The following is a 22,409-nucleotide window of genomic DNA, read 5'->3' as shown; positions in this document are numbered from 1 at the left end:
GGGCGGGTGGAGCGGGTGGTGTGGGGAAAAGCGTGAATGGCAGCCTCGTGTAGTGAGCGGGTGACAAGGGCAGCACGATCCTCTAAAAGGGGTATGAAGTCAATCTAAGCGAGAAGTATGTACAGACGGCCAGAGTAAGAAGGTGAGTGATCCCGATCAAAGCGTATATCGTGGCAGGTGGAGTAAGCACTGAGTGGGGTGGAAGATGCTGTGCGAAGGGAGGTGGAGATGCGAAAGAAAAGGTATGTATGATCAGCCCCTCGAGGGAGAGGTGCTACAGTGAAGTCAGTAATGCGAGATGTGAAGACAGGGGATCCCATGATGTAATCAACAACACTGGAGTCCCCCCCATGTGGAAAGCATGTGAAACCACTTGAAGCGGGCCATCCGTCAAGACCATTATAGATAATGAGATCATGTATCCTGCCTAGGTCTAATAGGGCTTGCCCATAAGATGAGAATGGACCTCCCGAAACCCGTAGCATACCTGGCTCCTCAAGGTCAACATCTGCCAGTAGAGTGGAATCATCTCTGAAGTCAAGAAGTGGTACCCGACGGGCCCTTGTCCTCGCGTTGAAGTCTCCCACTAGAAGGACTTCTCCGCGGCTAGAAAAGTCAACGATGGACTGATAAAGGGCAGCAAATGGGGATGTCTTATCATCACCTCGAATATCTCCGGCAAAGTGGGAGGTCTCCGGGGGGAAGTAGCAAACTGCAACAAACAGATCTCGACTGTCCATGTGTCGTATCCGGATCCAAAGAAATTTGGAATGTGTATCTCTCTGCTCTACTGAAATGATCCCCCGAAGTGTGGATCTGAAAAGGACTGCAACTCCACCTGAACCTCAAACTCCTCGTGTACCCCTCGTCTCATCTCTGTAGGGAGACTCCCATGTATATCCGCTGACTATTGGAAGAGGGCGCTCTAGACTCTGATGTGTCTCTGTATAGAAGACTATGTCGTGGCCTGTATAGGATTCCGAGAAGTTCCCTGGTTCTGACCATAAGGTACCATTACAGTGTTAAATGGTGGGGTCTCGGATATCTGAGTCTCGTTATGCCTCAGATGGACCAGGACAGTCACCTTTTGAGGTATGTACTATGTCATATTCCTCGATCCCACTATGTCCTAGAGATGACTCAAATACATAAAAATCCATAACATGTCGCTGTGTTCCGGTTTAACTCAGCCTCTAGTGGTGCGGTCACCTCCTCCTGTTGTTTGATATGTCGCATTAGCATCTTTCTATGTCGTAGCATCTCAATCAGATAGAGCCCAAAGTAGACATGGTTGTGGAAGTGGATCAATCGTGATAGTGGGCCAAAGCCGTGCCCCTCCTGAAAGAGGATTTGATATCGCCCTCGGATCTCATAATAGGCTGGGCAAACACACAAGAAATGCTCCTCTATTTTGACCTTCCCTAACATGCATAGCTTGCAGATCTGGTGCTCTTATGCTTGCAGCACTCCCTGTCTCAATCAGCAGTAGCAGCTGATGGGACGAGACCCGCATCCCTCCAATGGTAATCCTCAGTGCATGTGAGGCTCCTTCTTGCTCAAGGTACTAGGGTCTGATGATTTGTTGTAGATAGTGGCGGGGGAAATTGTTGTACAGAGATCATCCAGGACCGACCATCTAGTAGATTGACATACACGTTCACTTGGTTGTTAGGCGATGACATGGTCACAAGAATGACCTAGTCACATGGCGATGACATGGTCTTAAGATGACATAGGAAGATGCAGTGGACGTGTGGTACAATCAATTCCCTCCCGATGACTTCCAGACTTGGGCAGACCTAAGGGAGGAATAACTTTGGACCTTCAAGCTATAAAAGTTTGAACATATGATTGTTCAATAGTTGTCCACAGAAACTATGAAGCCAAAAGAGAGCATTTTGGAAATGTATACACGAATGAGGGCATTTGCGGAGAAGATGTCTGTGCCGCCTAATGATGTTGTTATGAAAGAATTGTTCTTGAAGGCATTACCCCCTGCCATTGCTATTAGACTTGTGGACATACTCCCTGAACATGCCTCCCTGCAAGAGTTCCTGTGGGAGGCCGTGAAGATGGAACGGTCCCAGTGGAGTTTTTCTCCATCACAACTTCAAACTGCCAACCGCTCAAGAGAGGAGGGCTCATTAGAGTGGGAGCATCTCAAGAAAGAGTTGGAGCAAATCAAGGAAGGACTTAAAGAAAGAACATGGGGAAGGGTCCCTCATCTTTTGAGACTCAGGCGAGAAGCGGACTCTAGTGCACCGAATGTAAAGGTGCGGGCCATGGTCACTAGGAATGCCCCTCGAAACGTAAGGTACCCACTTCTGCTTCTTTTCCTACCTTTTGTGAAATTCATAGACCTGATGCCTCTGAATGTCGCTACCTCAAGGGGTTGTGGAAGCTTCTAAAGGAATATTCCAGTAGTGAGCCTCTAGTTGCTACGGTCTAACGAGCCACACACAAGCCAATTCCGGTCAAGTACCTATCACCCGTGCTCTTGTAAAAGCATCAGAGAGCCACTTATCCATCCTATTGTTCCACCTCCCTTGCTGTTGTCGAATCTCCCTTTGCTTCAAGATCCTATACCCAATCAGGTTGGAGCTCCACACTTTTATCCTTAGTCCTACTATGCATTGTACCAACCACCTACACTAGGAGGTGGATATGTACCATACTATCAACAAGGTCGAAGGGCTGTTTTTGAGGAGGTCGGGGAGGCGTTGGTAGAGGGACCAACCTTCAAAGAGCTATTATGTGTTCTCGATGTGGAGAGTACGGCCAATACCAAGATGATTGTACACAGCCGTTTGGAGGACCCTCTTGTACATAGTGCAACACAAATGGTCACTACAACAGAGATTGCCCCAATGGTTGAGGTGAACCAGCATCCCAAGTCAACATGGCTGATGTGGTAGTGGCGGGGGAGGGTGACAAACCCCATTTGATCGGTGCAGTGTTGGAAGCTGTGTCATGGTCACAAACAAAAGGTGGCAATTGTACCAATGACTCAGTCTCAGTCTCAGCACCACTCGAGTAGTACCAACTATACTGCCCCAATGGTTGAGGTGAACCAGCATCCCAAGTCAACATGGCTGATGTGGTAGTGGCTGGGGAGGGTGACAAACCCCATTTGATCGGTGCAGTGTTGGAAGCTGTGACATGGTCACAAACAAAAGGTGGCAATTGTACCAACGACTCAGTCTCAGTCTCAGCACCATAGGCCCCATCACTGACTAGTACCAACTCTGTCCCTCACAATGCATCCCCTCCAAAGTCACCCCCTCCCTCCAGGGTGGACAGTAGGCCAAGGAATACATCGCCCTCGTCCTATCCTATTAGTGGATTAGAAAGAACCTCGAAGTCCTCGCAACCCTCAAGGCCTGTCACTAGCTCTAAAAGTGACCCTCCTTCAGGGGACCAATCAAGGTACCAGGCAGGGTTAAGGGCGTCATCAAAGATCTTCAATCTAGTTTTGAGGATGAGGGAAGCACACCTCAGTTTCCTTCCCGAATGTTTAGAACAGTGAGGTTCGCAAGGGAGGTGACAACCGTAGGGAATAAAAGGCACAAGCAGGACCTTCCACTCTCCCCCAAGTAAGGACACTTCACATAGATGAGGAAAGGCCATTGAGACATGGTATGGCACAAGACAAAGGGAAGCGGGTGATGGAGGAACCATTACATAAGTCAATGGCTCGACATTCACATTTAACATCCACCTCGAGTGAACTTTGACCCTCGGACAGAAGCTTGGAGAATGGGGTTACAAAAGGCTACTACCAGCCATATTCCTTGATTGACGATCTGATGGAATTTAGGCCCAACATTACCTTGTATCAACTTTGTTTGTTGTCTCCACAAATCAAGCACCAGACCATTGCATTCCTGAACTGCATGCTAGGGGGTCAACACAAGGGACTTATTCAGGGCCACACTAGAAACAGGACCGGTTCATGACGGAGATCACTACTCGGCGTACGCCGCCCTCACATGTGAACAAAGTCCCAAGCTCACTATGGATATTAATGGAGTGGAGCTGAAGGATGTCTTCTTGGATGGGGGTTCAGCCGTGAACATCATGCCGAAAGATATGCTACAACAAGTGGGTTTGAAGTTGACGTCTATTTCCAAGTCCGCATGGTTGATCAACACAGAGTGAAGCCTATGGGAGCAGTCAAGGGTGTCAACATGAAGATTGGCGGTGTGACATTCTTGTCAAACTTTGTCATCTTGGATATGACAGAGGATGAGCACACCTATCCTTTACTTCTTGGTAGACCATGGTTGCCGTTAACAAAGGCCATTCAAGATTGGTCAACACATGAAGTTCGGTTGGACAAGGTGTTCACTTTTTGAGAGGCCACACACTGAGCACAGGCAAGTCAGTAGGATATTGCAGTGAAATGGCATACAATAGAGTTGATTGGAGTTTCCTAGAGGGAAAAATCAGGAGACTTGGTTTCAAGGACAAATGAATCTCAAGGGTATCTTCCTTATACTCATAGTTGGCCAATAGGATGGTGTTATGGGAAGGAGGAGGCCATGCATTCCAGCTATCCATATTAGTTAGACATGAATGCCCCCTTGCTTCATTTCTTTTTCTTTTTGTAGGTGAGGCTATGGGCTATTTCGTGCAGGTTATCAATCAGGGGACATTGGGGATATCTCTTCTGATTAGGCAGGAGTGAGAGCTGTTAGATAATGAGTTTACAGATGACACGTCAGTCACAGTTAGGGGATATCAGCACCGCCTGACTACCACTGCGACATCCATTGGCAAGTTCTACCTAGCCTTAGGAGCCAATACCCCTCCTTGATGACAGGGTTTCCATCCGTATATCATGCAACTGATCAAGTACATCCAGACGGAATACCATAGACTCCTACGGAAGAAGCCTGTCCTCCACCGCAATCTGTAAGCTTGGAACTACGTTCTTGATTGGTGTGATTTCTTCCATTCCAAATGCCAGCTTGGAGTAAATAAAAAGGTATATGGACAGTTGTCGTGCAAGATACTTTGGATCGGGGTGTTGACAGAGGTTTCACTTGGGTTCCTAGAGGCACTTCCACTAGATATCTTGGCTTTCAAGTCGATGTTAATGTGTTAGCAGTTTGCACCTATGTTGGAGAGTATAGGAGGAAGCTAGCATATTGGAGCGTTACTAGACTTTCCTTGGCTGGTAGAGCACAGATGGTCAACCAGGTACTTATACCATGTTATGTGTCCTCATGTTGGTGACAACATTAGATAGGTGAAGAGGCCGCTCAAGACCTTCCTTTGGAGTGGAGGCAATGGCTCAGTGGACACGAGAGCTGGAACATTTTGGGGCACTATCACTCTTTCTACGTCACAGGGTGGAATGGGGATTCTTGATCCGAAGCTTCAAAGCAGGGAATTCCTAGTTAAGCTTCTTGCTAGAGGCTTGAGCTGACGGTACCAGCCATGGAGGCAATTCTTGCTTCATGGTATTCTTTGGTGCACACCACGAGCAACTGGGCAGTGACCAGGGAGTAGTGCCAGTTGGGATTTCATGGTGGACCATCATTGTCAGCCCATTTCTCTGATGGTGAGGAGATTTGGGATCATTTATACCCGGCTCTCATCCGAGCAGTTCCATTCACCAGGGATGAGTTAACCAGGCAGCCACTTTTTCATGAACCTTTGGTGCACTATCAGGGTGTCACCCTTGGCGGTGAGCAGAGATCCAGATTGGCACAATGGCACTCTTAAGGGTTATCCAGTATTGGTGACTGGTTCAGTGGAGGTCAGGAGATCACAGAGGACACCATCACTCACAGATATGGACCGCTTCCCCATGTTGCATTACCTGTAGACTCAGTTTAGATGGTGTGGGTGTTTCAGCAATCTTCCTAAAAAAATCTAAGCCTCCACCTGCACTTCAATTACAGTATCAAATGGATCTAGTGACCAAACCTCTATGATTCTAAACCTCTGCCACTGTAAAACCTCCTGATCCAATGGCTATGTTTGTGAGAGGTGTAAGAGTGAGTCTATGAGAGGTGTCTGAGGTAAAGTATGAGTAAGGTGCTGGTCGTCTTCTCACTCTTCTTGCTGAGTTGGACTAGGATCCAGGGGACTGGTCTTGGCCAGCTTCTATTGCTTCTGACCACAGCTGTTCACTACTGGCTGGAACAGGGGACTTCAAAGCATCAAGTTTTGGTCTTCTTTTAGGGGGATTAGTAGGGTCTATTCATAGAGGTATTCTAGTTGGCTCCTTCAACAGATAGGAAGGCCCTCCTTATGTATGAGATATCAGCTTGCAGATGAATCTAGCAAGCACTGTTTGTGGAGTTGCCATATTGCTTGGGTGCTCTGGATAGGAGTTTTCAGATTATTCTCATACATCACCTCTGATTCTTCACTCTGTCATGGGGAGTAGCTCTTTGGGATAGAGGGTTTGATGCCTTTGCTCTATATGAGTTAGAGGCAGGTGACCATGTTCATACAATGGCGTTATGGTCATGGACCTTCAGATCTGAGCCCATGCATCCCGGCTCAGGAGCCTTTGCCTTCTTCACATGCTGGCTTGGCATGGTAGGCGGTTTCGAGCATATTTTATGGCAAATATGGTGTTCAAGATATGCTCAGGTCATTGGTGGACACACATCTACTGCTGCTGATATACTTGCTTCCATTTGGATCAATCTCATGTTTACTATCTAGAGTCAATGGGAGAGATGCACTAGGACCTTTGCAGCTGCTCAAGAGATTGATAGCATTCATCAGGACCTGGAGTTGTTGTTCCTTCTTTTTTAATGTACTCCACTTGGGATGATGTTCTAGTTTAAATTGTTTTAAATGGAATAAATTACTTCTTGTTGTAAAAGGGTTGGGTCAAGTTGTTTACTCCTGCACAACGGGCTTAAAACACAAAGTCAGCATTCACCCATCCTGGAGGCCTTCATGCTTATGAAAATATGACTCTATCAGTGAAATGTTTGTTGTACGAGATAACTCTTTTGTTGCTCAGGTAATTGACTGTAAATACGAGGTCTGACTTTGTCATTTGCTTTTGGAGTAGTCGATCAGAGAAGATATTAATACTACAGGAACATTGAATAGAGGAGAGTCATTTCATTGTTTAACAAGACATCAAGAGAGTACAAGAGAAGGGAAAAACTTTTTACTTGGCATTGGGGAAGACCATAGCTGACCATGTACACTAGGAGTGATCTAACTCTGCTCTTGTTGCACAGCTTGACACATACTTTGACCAGAAGTTTCTGACTGAAGAAACTGGCTATATGGGTGGCCAGCCAAATCACAGGGTCAAGAAGCTTTCGTCTTTTGCCGATTGAATGGTTACACCATGTAAAACAGCCACCAAGCATTTGATCTCAAATTATTTTGTGTCTGCACTAAATGGCTTCCAACTCTTAATTGAATGAGGATTCTTGAAATGAACTGGGATGTTGTCGAGATTGAATGTTATGGTTGTGCATATATGTATTGAACTTAGGATATGGACGGGTCTAATTATCCTCATTCCTTAATGCCTAAGGAGTGATATATTATTGCAAAATCAATCTTTGGATAATGGATAGTATTTAAGTATAAGGATGAAAGGCCAGGTGAAGCCTATAATAGAGTGAAAAACTAGTTTGAGGTGGTGCCCAAGTGGAGTAGCACCAGGGGCCTAAGCAGAGCCAGTATGGAGACATCCAAGTCATGAATATGGTGGGAGATTACTTGCCAGGGAGCCCTCAGAAGTGCTGTAAATAAAGGGGTACACTCACGCTCAGAAGTGCTGTAAATAAAGGGTACACTCACCCTCTTGTGAAAACTCTACCTTCACTCCATGATAAGCTGCATCCCCCTCATGGAGCCAGTTGAGATGCCTCTCCTCTTCCCGTGCCACCTCTACACCCCTCCCATCATTCCACTTTTTCACCTCTCTCTTCTGAGCACCATCCCTCTCTTATGAGCCTCACTACTTCAGGTATTGCCTCTCAATCTCTTCACCACTTGCCCGTGTCTTGATTGGAGAGCTTGTATGTGCTTGAGTTAGGTAGCTCTTCTCTTGTTCATATCTAACACCAATCATAATTATTTCCTAGGTACGTGGCCCATGCTTGTAAGTATGTGAGAAGATTTTCTTTGTAAAGCTTGCCAGATAATGTTTTGACTCTTTCGTAAATTTCAACCTTTTGTCATGACTTTTACGTTTTAAGTACTAGAATTTGGAGTTTGGACTATTACCTATTTGAGTTCTGCACTGTGCAGTTTTGAAGTTTGAAGTTTTTGAAGCTAAAAGTTTGAAGCTTAAAGTCTAAAAGCGGTCTCAAACATGAATGCATACATTGTATTATTTTTTCCTGTTTTTTTCACGTAAATTTAGGGCCACGTATAGTTCAGCCCTACTCCAATCTTACTTCCGTACTCGTATATGCGTTTGCTGTATGGTCAGGTATGGGAAAAACTAGTACAACCCATATTGTATCCTTTAGGACATTCTTTGGCTGATAGAATATCAGTGTTGGAGGATGCCTTGAATCAAATCAGGAACCAACAGTTGCAGGCTAATGCAGGACAAGATGCCCTTAGAAAAATGCTTCAGGCAGTGATGTCTCCAAAACCCTGATGATAGGAGAAGGGAAAGGATCAAGTGGATCCAGGGCCCAGTGTGCATACAGTAGAGCCTACAAAAGTTAAAATACCTAACATAGCAAATGACACGCCAAAAAAGTATTTATCTATAAGTTCATTCACTGTGAGAAGAGAATTGTAATCAAATCTATATTCTTGAGAAGTTTTGAGTATGGAAACCTCAACGTGCAGGATGCCAAGATTGCAAATATTTCAAGAAATTTTAAGACCCAAATTGCTTGGATCATCCCAGTTTTAAGCTCCAAAATAAAATTCTCTTATTTCAAGAGCTGCTTTTTGATTCAACACTCAGGGTTATAGAATTTATTATCTGTGTGATGGATAAGGTGTTACGATTGTAAAGCTGCATTATAAAAGCACAAATCATACATCTATCAATATGAGCCATTTTGGGCCTTTGTATGGCTGCAAGGTCAGAGCTTGCTAAGAAGATGCGAGATCAAAAGCTAGAATGATGTAGTATGCACACACAAATAAGAGATCCTGCAAATTTGTATTCTTAAAAAAAAGAAAAATGGGATTTCCTTTTCGAGGTGTGAGTGTGTGCACCTGAGGTTGCAGAAGAACTGTATGGATCATATGAAGGAAATATCAATGCTTAGCTTGATGTCACTCCTATGGAGGTCAAGAGACTTGGAGACCTAGGCTCTAGCTATGAGTCTGGGCTGCCTTGTACATCTCCTTCTGAGAATATATTTGCTGTCTCATTGTTGGAGATGCAGGTTGATCCAGATTCTCTGTGAGGTTCCTGCATGCAAGTTGAACCATTCATCAGATACTAGAGTGGACCATGTATTGAAAATAAGGGGTAAGAGCATGATCTTAGTGGAATATCCCGTGAGATGATGATTCTACTGGAAAATGAGTCATGTGGAAGCATGCGAGCATTTCACAAGATGTGACAGGGTTGATTTGAACCATTTTTCTACCTGAGCAGCAGGAAACCCTTATTTGGACAAGATGCAGTTACGTCTAGGTAGCTAGTTGACAGGGGTTAGGTTGTTTCTATTCTTCATGATGTACTGTAATTTTGATCGCACGTTGAAAGATTTCAATATGTTTGTCATACTGTAACAATAGGACAAAGTGCATGCAACTCATTCACACTTTGGACACTGCTGCTTAATTTTTACCATATTTTATGGTCTGTTGTGCTCCAACTCCTGACTGAAAATGGAGCCTCCTCAATACTTTAGAGGCACTTCCTTTTCCCTATGCTTCATTTAAAAGTGTTTATTGTGTGCCATTCTCTGCATACGTGTACAAGTTGGATGGGTTTACTATCCAGCTTTGGCCTGTGGAACTTATGTTGTATACTCAATGGAAAAAGTGATGATTTGTAGATCAACATGGAAGGTCCATATGGCGAAGAATGGTCAGAAGAGGAGAAAGTTAAACGAAGGGAAATGGTTGCGACAAATGCTCGGTACATCTTTGTGCAGTCGAATCAATCTGCTACTGTTCAAGACAACATTTCTAGGGACGACCACCAGAGTAAAGTGGCGAATCACCAAGGAGTCTGGAAACACACTGGAAATTGTGTTCTTGGTTTTGTACAATACCGATTTCTTGTTGAGGAGGATTTTCCTGTGCTGTATGTGTACGAACTTCAACTGGAAAAAGAGGTGCAAGGAAAAGGTCTGGGAAAATTTCTTATGCAACTCCTGGAGCTGATTGCACTCAAGGTGATATTTCTGGAATGCAAGCAAGATGTCATCTCAGGAATATCAATCTTGGCCAAACAATTTCTTGAGCTAAACAAGTGTCTGATACGGGAATGCCTCTTTGCAGAACAATATGAAGGCAGTGATGCTTACAGTCCAGAAGAGAAATGGAGCAGCGATGAATTTCTACAGAAGCAAGTTAAGGTACATCCTGACTTCTAGAGTCTGCTTTTTGCAAACCTTCATTAATGTAATTTACGACCACAAGGGAAAGGAGATACATATTTTAATTGAGGGTATATGCCAAAGACTTCCAATATTTAACTCGTGAATATTGTTTTATGAAGCTATGGAAGTTTTGACCTAGTAATATGTAATCTAAAAATAAGTTTGTACAGCTGAAAGTCCCTTGTGTAATAACAAAATGATCTATCTGGCCAATAAAAATTGTGAGGATCACGTTCAAAGGGCATCATATTGACATTTTATTGCAGCATGCTACCTCTTGCATTCATGTTCACAGCCAAGATGCAGTTATGGATAGAGTTGAGCCGCATAGTTCTAATCTTGAGGTTGTGAATTTTAGGTTGATCGAAGGCCATGGTAATTCTACCTATGTTTAGTACTAACCTGTATGCCATTGCATGTTTACAAAACCATAACATTTCATGGGATCAGCATTAGAATGCACCTTTTCTAAGTCTATCAATTTGGTTTTCTTTTTGCAGCTATAGGATATCAAGCATTTCTCCATCACGGGTGGATCCTCTGGTAATAACATCCTTGATCGGTCCAAATCTCTGAAAAATATGTGGATTTTATGAACCAGATGGTGTTTAACAGCTAGTGAAAATGACTAATGATGTTGGTTCGCCTGAGTAAGTTTGTAAAACATCTTGCCTTGAAATATTTAGATAATGTCATTGAGCATTTCGATTGCACTATGTTACTTGTTAATTCCATGTGAACCTATATTCTGTACACCTATTTGACAGCTTTGCATAGCACTATCAATCACCATGTCACTACTGAGGTACACATGGAACAAAGTCGCTTCCACCATGGAAAAGTTTTATTTTGCTATTTTGTTGCTTTTGAGAGACTTTGACATGGTGACTCAACATAGGGATGAAATATCCGGAATCGGACCATCTCCCAATATGGTTGGATCTTGACATACACATTGAACATAGGGAGCAGAAATTTTCAGCACATGCAGGAGGTTTCAAAGTATACCCAGACAAACACCAAGATTATGCAGACACTTTGGATGCAAAGCTGAGAACAATGACCAACCCTAGATGGACAGCCCTGCAGGAAGCAATACTTGCCTCAGCCACACAAACATTTGGAGCAGCATCTACAAGAAAAAAGAAAACAGGTCCAAGGGTTACCACACAAGAAATGGTATGACGAGGAATGTAAACAACTACGCAAAGAGCTGAAATACATACTGGATGCAGACATGCATAAACAATTGGAGAAGACATACAATGCCCTCACACGGAAAAAGAAAAGAAAATATATTCTAGAAAGAGAGAAATCTGATTTGATTACTTTCATAAAAAATCCAAGAAAGGGCTGGAAACAAGTGAAAGGCAGACGGAAACAGGTAACAAGGGATATATCAGATGCAACCATGCTTGATTATGTTACCAAGTTGTACAATCATGCACATGCCACTGAAATGGGGAAGGAGGATCTGTCGGTCACATGTACTAGTCCTTTTACCTTTTAAGACATTGAAGCTGGACTAAAGAATATGGCTAATGGCAAAGCCTCAGATCACATGAAGATACAGGCTGAATTTGTGAAATGGACAAGAGACCGAGCAAGAACATGGCTCTCACACATCCTAACACATGCTCTACACCATGGTTTTCCTCAGGAATGGCAAGAAAATTGGGTCCAGCCTTTACACAAGGGTGGAGACAAAAATTCAGTCACAAATTACAGACATTGGCCAAGCTCTTCAGTACGGTGCTTGAAATGAAAATCAGCTCATGGGCAGAAGAGGCCCAGAAAAGGGCCACTGGACAAGCAGGCTTTCGCAAGGAGCATGGGACAGCCGACCACCTTATTACCTTGAGAGTCCTCATGGATGAGTGCAAATTGAGAGGACGCACTTTATTTTGTTGCTTTGTGGATTTCAAGAAAGCATTTAACACAGTTCCAAGAGGAGGACTATGGAAGAGAATGCAAGCAATAGGAGTCCCATCGGCCTTGAGAGTAGGCATCTCTCGTATCTATGAAAAGGTATTATGCCGACTCAAACAAGCACAGGGTATGTCAGATGTGTTTGAGAGTAATATGGGAGTGAAGCAAGGCTGCCCTCTATCACCTACCTTGTTTGGAATATGCATTGATCAACTGGAGAAACTCATCAATGAATTTGCAACTGAGGAAGGGTTACAAGGACCGCAATTGGGACTATGGACAGTGCTATTGTTGCTATACACAGATGATGTAGTTCTTTTTGCATACGATCCGGACTCTATGCACAAACTTTTACAAGTGCTCAAGACTTTATGTAGGGAAAGTGGGCTGCAAGTGAATGTCGGAAAAACAAAGATGATCGCAGTCTGTACCAATCAGCCAGAACATCCCCCTGAGATCACCTTTGATGGACAGATTATTGAGTATGTCAGCACCTTCAAATACTTAGGGGTTGATATCCCAACGGATCACAGATGGTGGCAATGTATACACAGAAGGATGGACACTGGCTAGGGGAAGTACTACCAGTTTGAGAATGACTGCAGGCACGCTGACACCAGGAACTGAAAAATTCAAAATGTATTGTTTGATGCATATGTAGTACAGACAGTATTATATGGAGTGGAAGTATGGGGAGGTAGTATTTCAGCCTCTACATGGAATGATATTGAGAAAATGCAAAAGGCTTTCTTACAGCGACACCTTGGTGTCAAACCCACTACTCCATACTCAGTACTTCTGTTGGAAACGGGAAGGAGGCTGATTGAATTTCATGCACTGAAATCCAAGAAACTTCGATCCTATCTCTTGGAGGAGCTCCGTCTGCTGCTGCCCCCTGCCACGGTCCATCGCCATCACCCAGCCCTTGGCAGCGCCCTGCCCCTTGGCCGCGACCTACTCCCTTGGCAGCACCCTGCTGCCTGGGCCATGCAGGCTCCCTTGGCAGCGCCCCCCTGCTCAGGTCGCTCCCCCTTACCCTCTCGCGTCGCGCCCCCCCTTCAGCCCGTCTGGCTACTGCAGGTGTGCCCTGGTGGTCAAGCCCCCCCTTCAGCCTGCTCGCGTTGTGCCCCCCCTTCAGTCCGACTGGCTGCTGCTGGTCGTGCCCTGCTGGTCGAGCTCCCCTTGGCCTTCAGGTCGCCCCTTCAGGCTGCCATCTAGGCCGCCAGTGGCTGCTGTCTGCCCCTCCGTTGCGCTTCAGGCTGGGCTGCTTCAGGGCCCTCTCCGGGACAGTTCTGCTCGTGTTCCGGGGAGCTCAATTCCTGGGCTGCTTCCAAGCATTGGTGGAGCTTTTTGCTTCTGCATTGAGCGGCCTGTTTTCATTCCACTCAGGCTGAAGTTTGGGGCATTCTTTAACCAGGGGTTTTTTGGGGATTCTAGAGGTTGGTTGCGAGTTCTTGGTGGGTATTTTCAGCAGAGGTAGCTCCTCCCCTTAGGACAGCGCAAGCTGAGACAATGGAGGACACTAATGCCACTCCCGTCGCCGAACCTGAGGAGATTGAAGTCACAGTTTCTTTTCCTCCTGACATTATGCAAATGATTGAGGTAGCAGAGGAGGGTTTTCGTTTGACGCACATCATTGGCTTTCTACCCGGTAGAGGCCAACAGTTACGTGATTGGGTGTACACCAGCATGGCCTCATTGGGTGTCTCAGTTACGGTTTTCCGATTGCTTGGCAGAGGGTACTTTTCTTTTGGCCTTCAGTCTGCAGAGTAGGCTCAAAGAGTACTTATGAGCTCACCGATTCAGTTTCAGAGCAGAGTCATCCATTTGTGGCCTTGGCGGAAGCACTTCAGTACTACTTCCCCGGGACCGCGTCAGGTCTCTTTTTGGATGCTTTTCCTTGGACTTCCTGATGAGGTCAGCTCTTGTCGCAGAGCTGTGGAGCATATGGCTAGCGTGGCAGGTACAGTCATCCCATCAGGTGCTAGACTTTCCTATGCTCAGTCACTTGCTGGTACAGGTATTACGAGGGTCAAACTCACTTCAGAGTTCCCCCCTCCTCGACCTTTGCCTACTTTGATATCGTACTCTATGGGAGATGGGGTCCAGATGCAGCAGAGGGTTTTGTACGAGGGGCTTCCTTATCAGTGTCTTTTCTGTCGGAAGAGAGGTCACTTTATTAGGGATTGCCCTAGTCGTCAGCCTCAATCAGAGACTCCGGATGCTTCTCATCCTACGAGTGACCCAGAGCCTTTAGTTCAGCCTCCAGGGGTCTCTGAGCGTGCTTCGACTGATTCAGCAGAACGAGAGGAGACTCCTCTGGGGGAGCCTCCAGTGGAATCAGAGGACGTGGAGGTGCCTCCAGTGGAACAGCTTTCGCGGAGAGCTCGGAGGAGATGGAGGCAGAGGGAGAGCCAGCAGTACGAGCAGCCCCAGGTACGAGCTCACAGATGGCAGAGAGTTGAGACATATGTGCAGGAGACCCTGGAAAGGGGAGATGCAGAGGACCTTCCGCAGGCAGGTCTTGGCACTGTGTAGGAGACGGTAGCACATGGAGTCGAGTCACATGTGCAGGAGACCCTAGAAAGGGGAGATGCAGAGGACCATCCGCAAGCAGGTCTTGACACTGTGCAGGAGACGGTAACTCAGGGAGTCGAGACACAGGTGCAGGAGACCCCAAAAAGGGGAGAGGCGGAGGACCATCCATAGGCATGTCTTCACACTGTGTAGGAGACAGTAGCTTAGGATTTGATGACTCTAGACACTACTACCTTGGAGGTTCAGATATTGGTTACGGAGACAGTTATTCAGCAGGAGACTGCTCAGGCTGTAGTTACTGGGGGATGGATGCCTCCCCCCAGCAGTCCGTTGAGAGAGTGGTATTTTACGACATAGGTCAGAGTCAGAGCCCATCCCAGGATCTCATGCGCCTGTACGAGGTTCCCTCGAGACCCCTTTCACAGCCCTGTCGCACAATACCTTCCTTTGTTGCTATGCGGAGTGTCCTTTTAGACACCCCTCCCAGTACAGCCTCGTCCTCGTAGCTTTTCACTCCTGGTTTATCCAGATCTTTTGCGAGTGCGGTCACAGATTTTGCTCAGTACCCAGACAGGCTACCCAGACAGGCGTGAGGATTGGGAGATCCTAGCAGACGAGATCGAGCGAGAGTATCAGTCACCCACGCGGACAGGCATCTCGTCGCAGATTCTTCTTCTCCCTCTCACCTATTCCAGGAGCAAAGTTAGGACGGCTCAGCCCTTTTCGGCTCTTCTGACTCCTAGACCTGACCCCAGGATGGTTGACAGAGATTTGCCCGTTGAGTTTTGGCCCTTTTTGGCTTGAGGGGTTATCATAGACTCCCTCACTCGATTGGAACTTCTACCGGTGTTTTGCTGACGGTCAGAGGAGGTAGAGGAGTACTTGGGATCTGTTACTCTCTCTAGAGAGGGGCACGTTCTTCGTTTCTCCGCAGGTAGCTTTCAATCTCGGGGGAGCGAAAGCTGGTCAGCTGAGTTACTTGAGAGCGAGATTGCTAGACAACTTATGAGCATGACTCAGTTTTCATCGGTTCACCGTATTGTCGGCTCGCAGATTCATTCTTGCCCTAGGACTCTTCGACTTGGCTTTGGTAGCAGGGCCTTTCTGTTTCTGTTCTTTGAGATTCAGGGAGACTTTGATTTGCCCAGGAGTGCTGGTTGGTTTGACTTTCAGCTCCTCGGTTCGCGCCAGAGTACTATTCCCTTGGATGGAGCCATTTTACATGAGTTGGGGCAGATTTGGAGTTTGATCAGAGACCGACTTTGGATTGCGCCGTCAGAGAGAGAATTTTGTGCCGTTGCCACTGGCACACCCTCACTTCCATCCAATGTCTAGGTTGTCCATCATTTCTTGGAATGTGAGAGGACTGAACGGCCGCAGATTTACCTCAGATGCAGATGGTCGTAGATTGGGAGTTCCTAGATTGCAGTTGCTTAGGGACTCCCTTCGGTTTATTTCCTCAGGGTCCCCTCCAGACATTGTGCTTATCTAGGAGCATAAGCTCTCCCAGGGTAGGATTGACAGGATGCAGATCCTTACTCAGAGGATAGAGCCGGACATATTGGAGCCCAGCGGATGGCACGAGGGGAGGAGTTTGCATTTCAGTTTCAGCTAGGTGGGCCTCAGAGATTACCCAAGAGCGTACACTAGTGGAGAGCAGAGCATGCTATGTTATTCTTCATATTGAGAGCACAGCAGTTGGTGTTCTCAATGTGTATGCTCCCACGGATCCAGCCCACAGACGCGCCTTTTGGAGACAGCTCAGAGAGTCCCTTCCTCAGGCAGACACCTGGATTGCTGGAGGTGATTTCAACATGGTTGAAATCGCTGAAGACAAGTTGGGTCAGACAGAGGGTGGCCTTTCTGATAGGGAGAGAGTGGAGTGGGATAGTTTTGTTTTGCATGCTGGACTTCATGATGCAGCTCGATTGGATGACTTTCATCACTTGGCTGACAGTCTTCAGTTCTCTTGGTCCAGGGTTTTCCATGGCTCTCTTTCTTTGGTCAGACTTGACAGGTTTTATATTGGCCAATGGGGTCAAGCCAGAGGAGGACAGATTGGGATCCGCCCGGGTTATGTTTTATCTGACCATGCTCCAGTCCTATTACAGATTCTTCCTACCTCTCGATTAGAGAGCACAAGCTCTGTGAGAGTTCTGGACTTTGTTTTTCAGGATACAGAGTTCGTGGAACGGTTGAGAGAGACTTGGTTGTCAGTGGACACTCCTGTGGATCAAGGCTGGTTGATGTGGGTAGAGGGGGCTTTGGCTAGAGTCAGCATGGCCTGCCAGTTGAGGGCAAAAGAGGAGAAGGAAAAGCTCAGAATCAGAGATTGGAATGCAAGAGCGGAGGTATCCAGACTTCAGATATTGATTCAGAGTTTTCCTCATTCTCTTTTCATCAGAGGGCGGAGGCTCAAGAGAGACTAGAGGAGATTCAGGGCAGGAGGGCCCAGTTCAGGTTTTACTCCCAGCAGACTTTTTGGATTTAGAAGGGGGATAGATGCTCTAGAGAGTTCTTCAGGCCAGTGGGTCAAAGATACTCTTCGGACAGTCTTCGTAGACTTGTGGATGAGGCCAGGTCTCTTCAGACGGACCCTCACCGTCTTGTTGAGATCACTTCTGATTTCTATTCCACTCTTTACACCGCCGATCCAGTCACCGAGAAGATGATCAGAGCCAAAGAGGAGATTTGGAGTCATGTCCCCCTGATGGTCTCAGACAGGATGAGTCATGTTTTGGATAGCCCACTATCACTCTTGGAGATCACGGACGTGTTACATGAGCTGCCCAGAGACAGATGCCCGGGGGAGGACGGTTTGTCGCCACTTCTTTTTAGAGCTCTTTGGGATTCGATTGGGCCTCATCTACTCTCTGCCTTTTCAGAGGCTCTCGATACAGGATCTTTGGGCGAGACATTATGCACAGGTATGATTTGTCTCATCCCGAAAGGGGGAGACAAGACAGTCCTACGTAATTGGAGACCCATTACACTTCTAGGGACAGCCTACAAGATATTAGCGAAGACCTTGGCTCTTCGCCTAAAGCCTATGCTACCAGATATCATCAGAGCTACTCAGACAGGATTTGTCCAAGATCGGATAACATCTTCACTTTTTGGGAGGCCACTCACTAGGCGAAGGAGAGTCAGCAGGAGATTGCAGTTCTTCTTCTCGATTTTGAGAAGGCTTATGATAGGGTGGACTGGGGTTTCTTGGAGGGCACTACGAGCAGGCTAGGCTTCAGTGATAGATGGATTTCTTGGGTCTCCTCACTTTACTCCCACTCTTCTAGCAGGATGGTGGTCTGTGGAGGCAGAGGACCGGCTTTTCAGCTATCCAGATCGGTACGACAGGGATGCCCGCTTGCACCTTACCTTTTCCTTTTCGTAGCAGAGGCTATGGGATACTTTATGCAGGCTACCAGTCATGGCACTTTGGGCCTCCATCTGCCTATCCGGCAGGAGCAGGAGCTTCTGGACACTGAGTTTGCTGACGACACAGCACTGACAGTCAGAGGAGATGCATATAGTCTCGCTACTGCTGCGGATTCAATTGACAAGTTCTGCCTAGCCTCAGGGGGACTTGTCAATTGGAACAAATCAAAAGGCATCTGGACAGGAGCTCAGTAGGATACCCCAGCATGGGGAGGAGACAGAGGCTTTGTATGGATTCCCAGAGGCACCTCCACGAGATATCTAGGCTTCCAGGTTGGCATTGAGGTGTCCCCGACGCAACAATTTACCCCAGTTCTTGAGAGCATCCGGAGAAAGCTGGCCTACTGGAGCACGGCTAGACTTTCTTTGGCCGGAAGAGCGCTGGTACTCAACCAGGTTGTTCTACTAGCAACTATGTGGTACGTTGCGTCATGTTGGTGCTTTCATGCCGACTCGATCTGTCAATCGAGGAGATTGCTCCGGAACTTCCTGTGGAGTGGTGGCGACGGTTCTGAGGACACTAGGGCCAGGGTTTCATGGGATACTATCACTTTACCCTCCTCGCAGGGAGGACTTGGGGTTCTTGATCCTGAGATGCAGAGCAGATCCCTTTTAGTCAAACTTCTTGTTAGAGGTTTGACTCCAGGAGATCAGCCGTAGAAGCAGTTCCTACTGCATGGGATTCACCAGTGCACCCCCAGAGCAGCAGGCCGGTGGGCAGGTAGAGTCAGTTGGATCTTCCTGGCGGACCAGCATTCTCAGCCTTCCTCACCACTTGTGAAAAGGCTTATTCAGATATGGGATCACTTTCGACAACACCTCATCAGAGCAGTTCCCTCCTCCAGAGAGAAAATTGCCTGACAGCCACTCTATCATAACCCCCTGGTTCGATATCAGGGATCTTCCCCTGGTACAGAAGTTAGGACTCCCTTGGCCAGATGGCATGCTTAGGGGGTTGTGACAGTCGGAGATTGGTTCAGAGGAGGTGTGGAGATGTCAGAGGAGGAGATCAGAGATAGACACGGGCCACTTGGACAGATTGCTGCCACCAGATTACTGATCATGAGAGCTATTCCTCAGGAGTGGAGGGATATGCTTACAGATCCAGCCTATGTTCATCCCATCTCTACTTGGTGAGGTTGTTTTAGTGAGGCTGGGCTATGCATTGGAGTTCGTTTAGGACCGGCACCGTTTACTTATTTTGAGACGGACTCCTCTCACAGATTGTATCCCACTTAGCCCCTGGATCGACAGAAGCTCCTTTGGCAGAGAGTCAGGGTCATTGGTTGCCTGGGTAAGGAATGGGCCACAGATCCTTCCAGGTTGACCATTGCAGAGGACCCTAGATGGAGACTTTGGATTTTTCAGGGTCGACCTCTTGCGGAGCTCGACTGGGACCCAGGTGAGTGGGCGTGGCCTGCTTCGGTGGCAGGCGTTCGTCCTCTTTCTTTTTTCCAGTACTCGACGAGGGCAGGTTACAGGCTTGAGCAGAGAGACTCTCATCACCTACCATCTGCCTCACAGCATTGGCACGCGCGCAGGGACTTACTGCAGAGCTCTTGCTGAGCTATTGGACTCACTTTTGGGGCATCAGTAGAGCCAGGAAAGTGTCCTACTTTCTTTGGCTCACTATACATAGGGGTATACCTGTGGGTACTTGGCTTCAGCAGATGGGTAGACCCTCCTTGTGTATGCGTTGTCAGCTTGCAAAGGAATCTAGTAAGCATTGTTTATGGAGCTGGCCCAGCTCTAGAGTGTTATGGACAAGTATCTTTAGGTTGTTCTCATATGTTACATCCGAGTCCTTTTTTATGACATGGAGCACTGCCCTTTGGGGGAGAGGATCTGGAGCCTTTGCTCTCTTTGAGTCAGAGCCAGGAGACCACGGTTTCTTCATGCAGCGTCACTAGAGACGGGGTCCCACAGATGTCAGCATCATGGAGCCGCAGGATTTACTTTTGGTACCTGTACCAGCTCAGGATTCCATGCCTACTTCACCTGCAAGGTCAGCCTGGGAGGTGATTTCCAGCATTGCCCTATGGCGGATATGGTGTTTGCGATGTTCTTTTGTCCTTGGGGGCCATTTATGCACGGAGGCTGACACTCTCGCTTCCATTTGGGCGGAGATTATCTTCACTCTTAGGAGTTAGTGGGAGCGGTGTACAGTCACCTCTTTGGCAGCTCGTGGGAGACTTTTATCCTTCATGAGGACATGGGACTGCTCATTATTTTTTCATTTGACCCCTTTTGGGATGTCATGACATTTTAGACCACCACCATGGCTTTTTTGCCACATTGTTGAGGCTAGGGATAGAGTACTTTCTCTCCCACCTGTTGTATGATTCGTTTTGAATGGAATATATCACTTTTTCTTTTAATTTCATGCACTGATTAGAGTTATGCAATACCTAATAGAGGTGTAGCAAATGCAACCTGATAGGTTGTCTCATAAAGCATGGAATGCCAGCACAAAGCTTCAAAAGAACCACAAAAGTAAGATCATCTGTATAGGATGGGCAACCAACATAAGAAAATGGTTCAGCAGATGGAAAGTGGAAGCATATTTGACCATGCTGCCTGAAAAGGTCACCATGCAAGAGTTTCAACTGTCTTTACTGAGCACTTTGCAAACTCACTAGCTGACAAGTGAAAAAAGGGTAAAGCTGGAATATTACCAAGACAACATAAATCCCACATGTTGGTCTACATACGTGTCCATAGAGACTCATGCTCAGTCTTATATTAGCACACCTATCCCCCTTCTATATCGCAGAAACATAGCTAGGTTTCGTACCAGATCTCATACATTTGCAATTGAGAGAGCTTGGATGCATCAGCCCAGACATGCTAGAGTCTATACCCTTTGTAACATGCAGACAGTTGAGACGGAGGCACATGTGGCTCTACAGTGCCCCTGATATGCACATATCAAGGAGGACTACGGAGGACTCTGCTTAGCTGACATCAGTTCTCTCTACTACCTCTCCGGCAGCATTGGGATCTTTTATCACTCGTCTTTTTATTTGGCGTCAGGAACTCATAGACTTCTGACCCCTCTCCTTGAGGAGACTCTATTTTACATTGTATTGAGACGGGTCCCATGGGTCTTTTTTGGCCCCCCGAGGACGTTAATAGACTCTACTTCTACTTCTACTTCTACTTCTCTCTATCTCTCTCTCTTCTCTCTTTGAGGATGCACCACAGGTCATAGGGTATGGCAAACGCCTATTGGAGATGAAAGTAGTGCATGACTTGGTCATATATAATGAATGGCCCTTATAGATGGCCGCCGTTATCCAGAGGGCTCAGTTGTTTCCTGCATGGAGGGGGAAGACTACAGTGAATTACCTACTAAAGCTTGATGAAAGTGAGGTGGTCAAAGGTAAAAAATTAGAAAGAGTTAGTTTGACAATGATGAATAGAATACTAGATCTTGAAGTTGAGCTTGATGATGCAAGACAGTTCAGTGTGCAATCAGAACATGAGATTTGGTGGTTGACTGCCTTTGAGGTATGATGGAAATTTGAATTTGAATGCAATAATGAAAAAGACTTAGAATATTTTGAAATAACGTGTGAGTTTTTTTTGCAAGTGCCGAAAGAGTCACATTCAATTTTGAAGTGTTTTTTTACCAAACTGGGGCTTCCTAGCCTTTGCGTCACATGTACATGATCTCACTGTCCCTCCCCTACCACTCGATGTTGACCACTCCTATCTGGCATTCAACATATTGACCACCACATGAGCCACAGGATGGGACCCACAGGTCCCCCACCCGTGTTCAGATACACTTTGACCATGCCCTTTTTTTTTTTTTTTTCCGAAAAAACAGTTCTAATTATATTACTTCGAGAACAAGATACAATAGGTCAGCTTATAGCTGACGGGCTGCGTTCACAAACCGGACGCAGCCCAAAAGGTAGCATAATAAATCATACTCTCACGGAGGAATATGCTGAGTGTGAATGAACAGCCATCGGGGTGGTG

General features: G+C 46.5%; 1 protein-coding gene across 2 annotated transcripts in view; it reads left to right on the top strand.

Annotated features, from left to right (window-relative positions):
* Nucleotides 1-22,409, top strand: part of LOC147880155 (Acyl-CoA N-acyltransferases (NAT) superfamily protein) — a 109,163-nt gene that overhangs the window by 55,620 nt on the left and 31,134 nt on the right. For both annotated transcript variants that reach the window (XM_087371066.1, XM_087371067.1), the window contains exons 4-6: nt 9,972-10,313; nt 10,420-10,496; nt 11,021-11,063. In XM_087371066.1, coding sequence (XP_087227192.1) covers nt 9,972-10,313; nt 10,420-10,496; nt 11,021-11,063 — 462 coding nt within the window. The remainder of the gene's footprint in view (nt 1-9,971; nt 10,314-10,419; nt 10,497-11,020; nt 11,064-22,409) is intronic.

The sequence above is a fragment of the Dipteris shenzhenensis genome, chromosome 32 (assembly GCF_047967505.1).
Source record: "Dipteris shenzhenensis isolate YYH24624 ecotype China chromosome 32, Dip_SZ_1.0, whole genome shotgun sequence".
Classification (NCBI taxonomy): domain Eukaryota; kingdom Viridiplantae; phylum Streptophyta; class Polypodiopsida; order Gleicheniales; family Dipteridaceae; genus Dipteris; species Dipteris shenzhenensis.
This window is presented reverse-complemented; position numbering and strand designations above follow the sequence as displayed.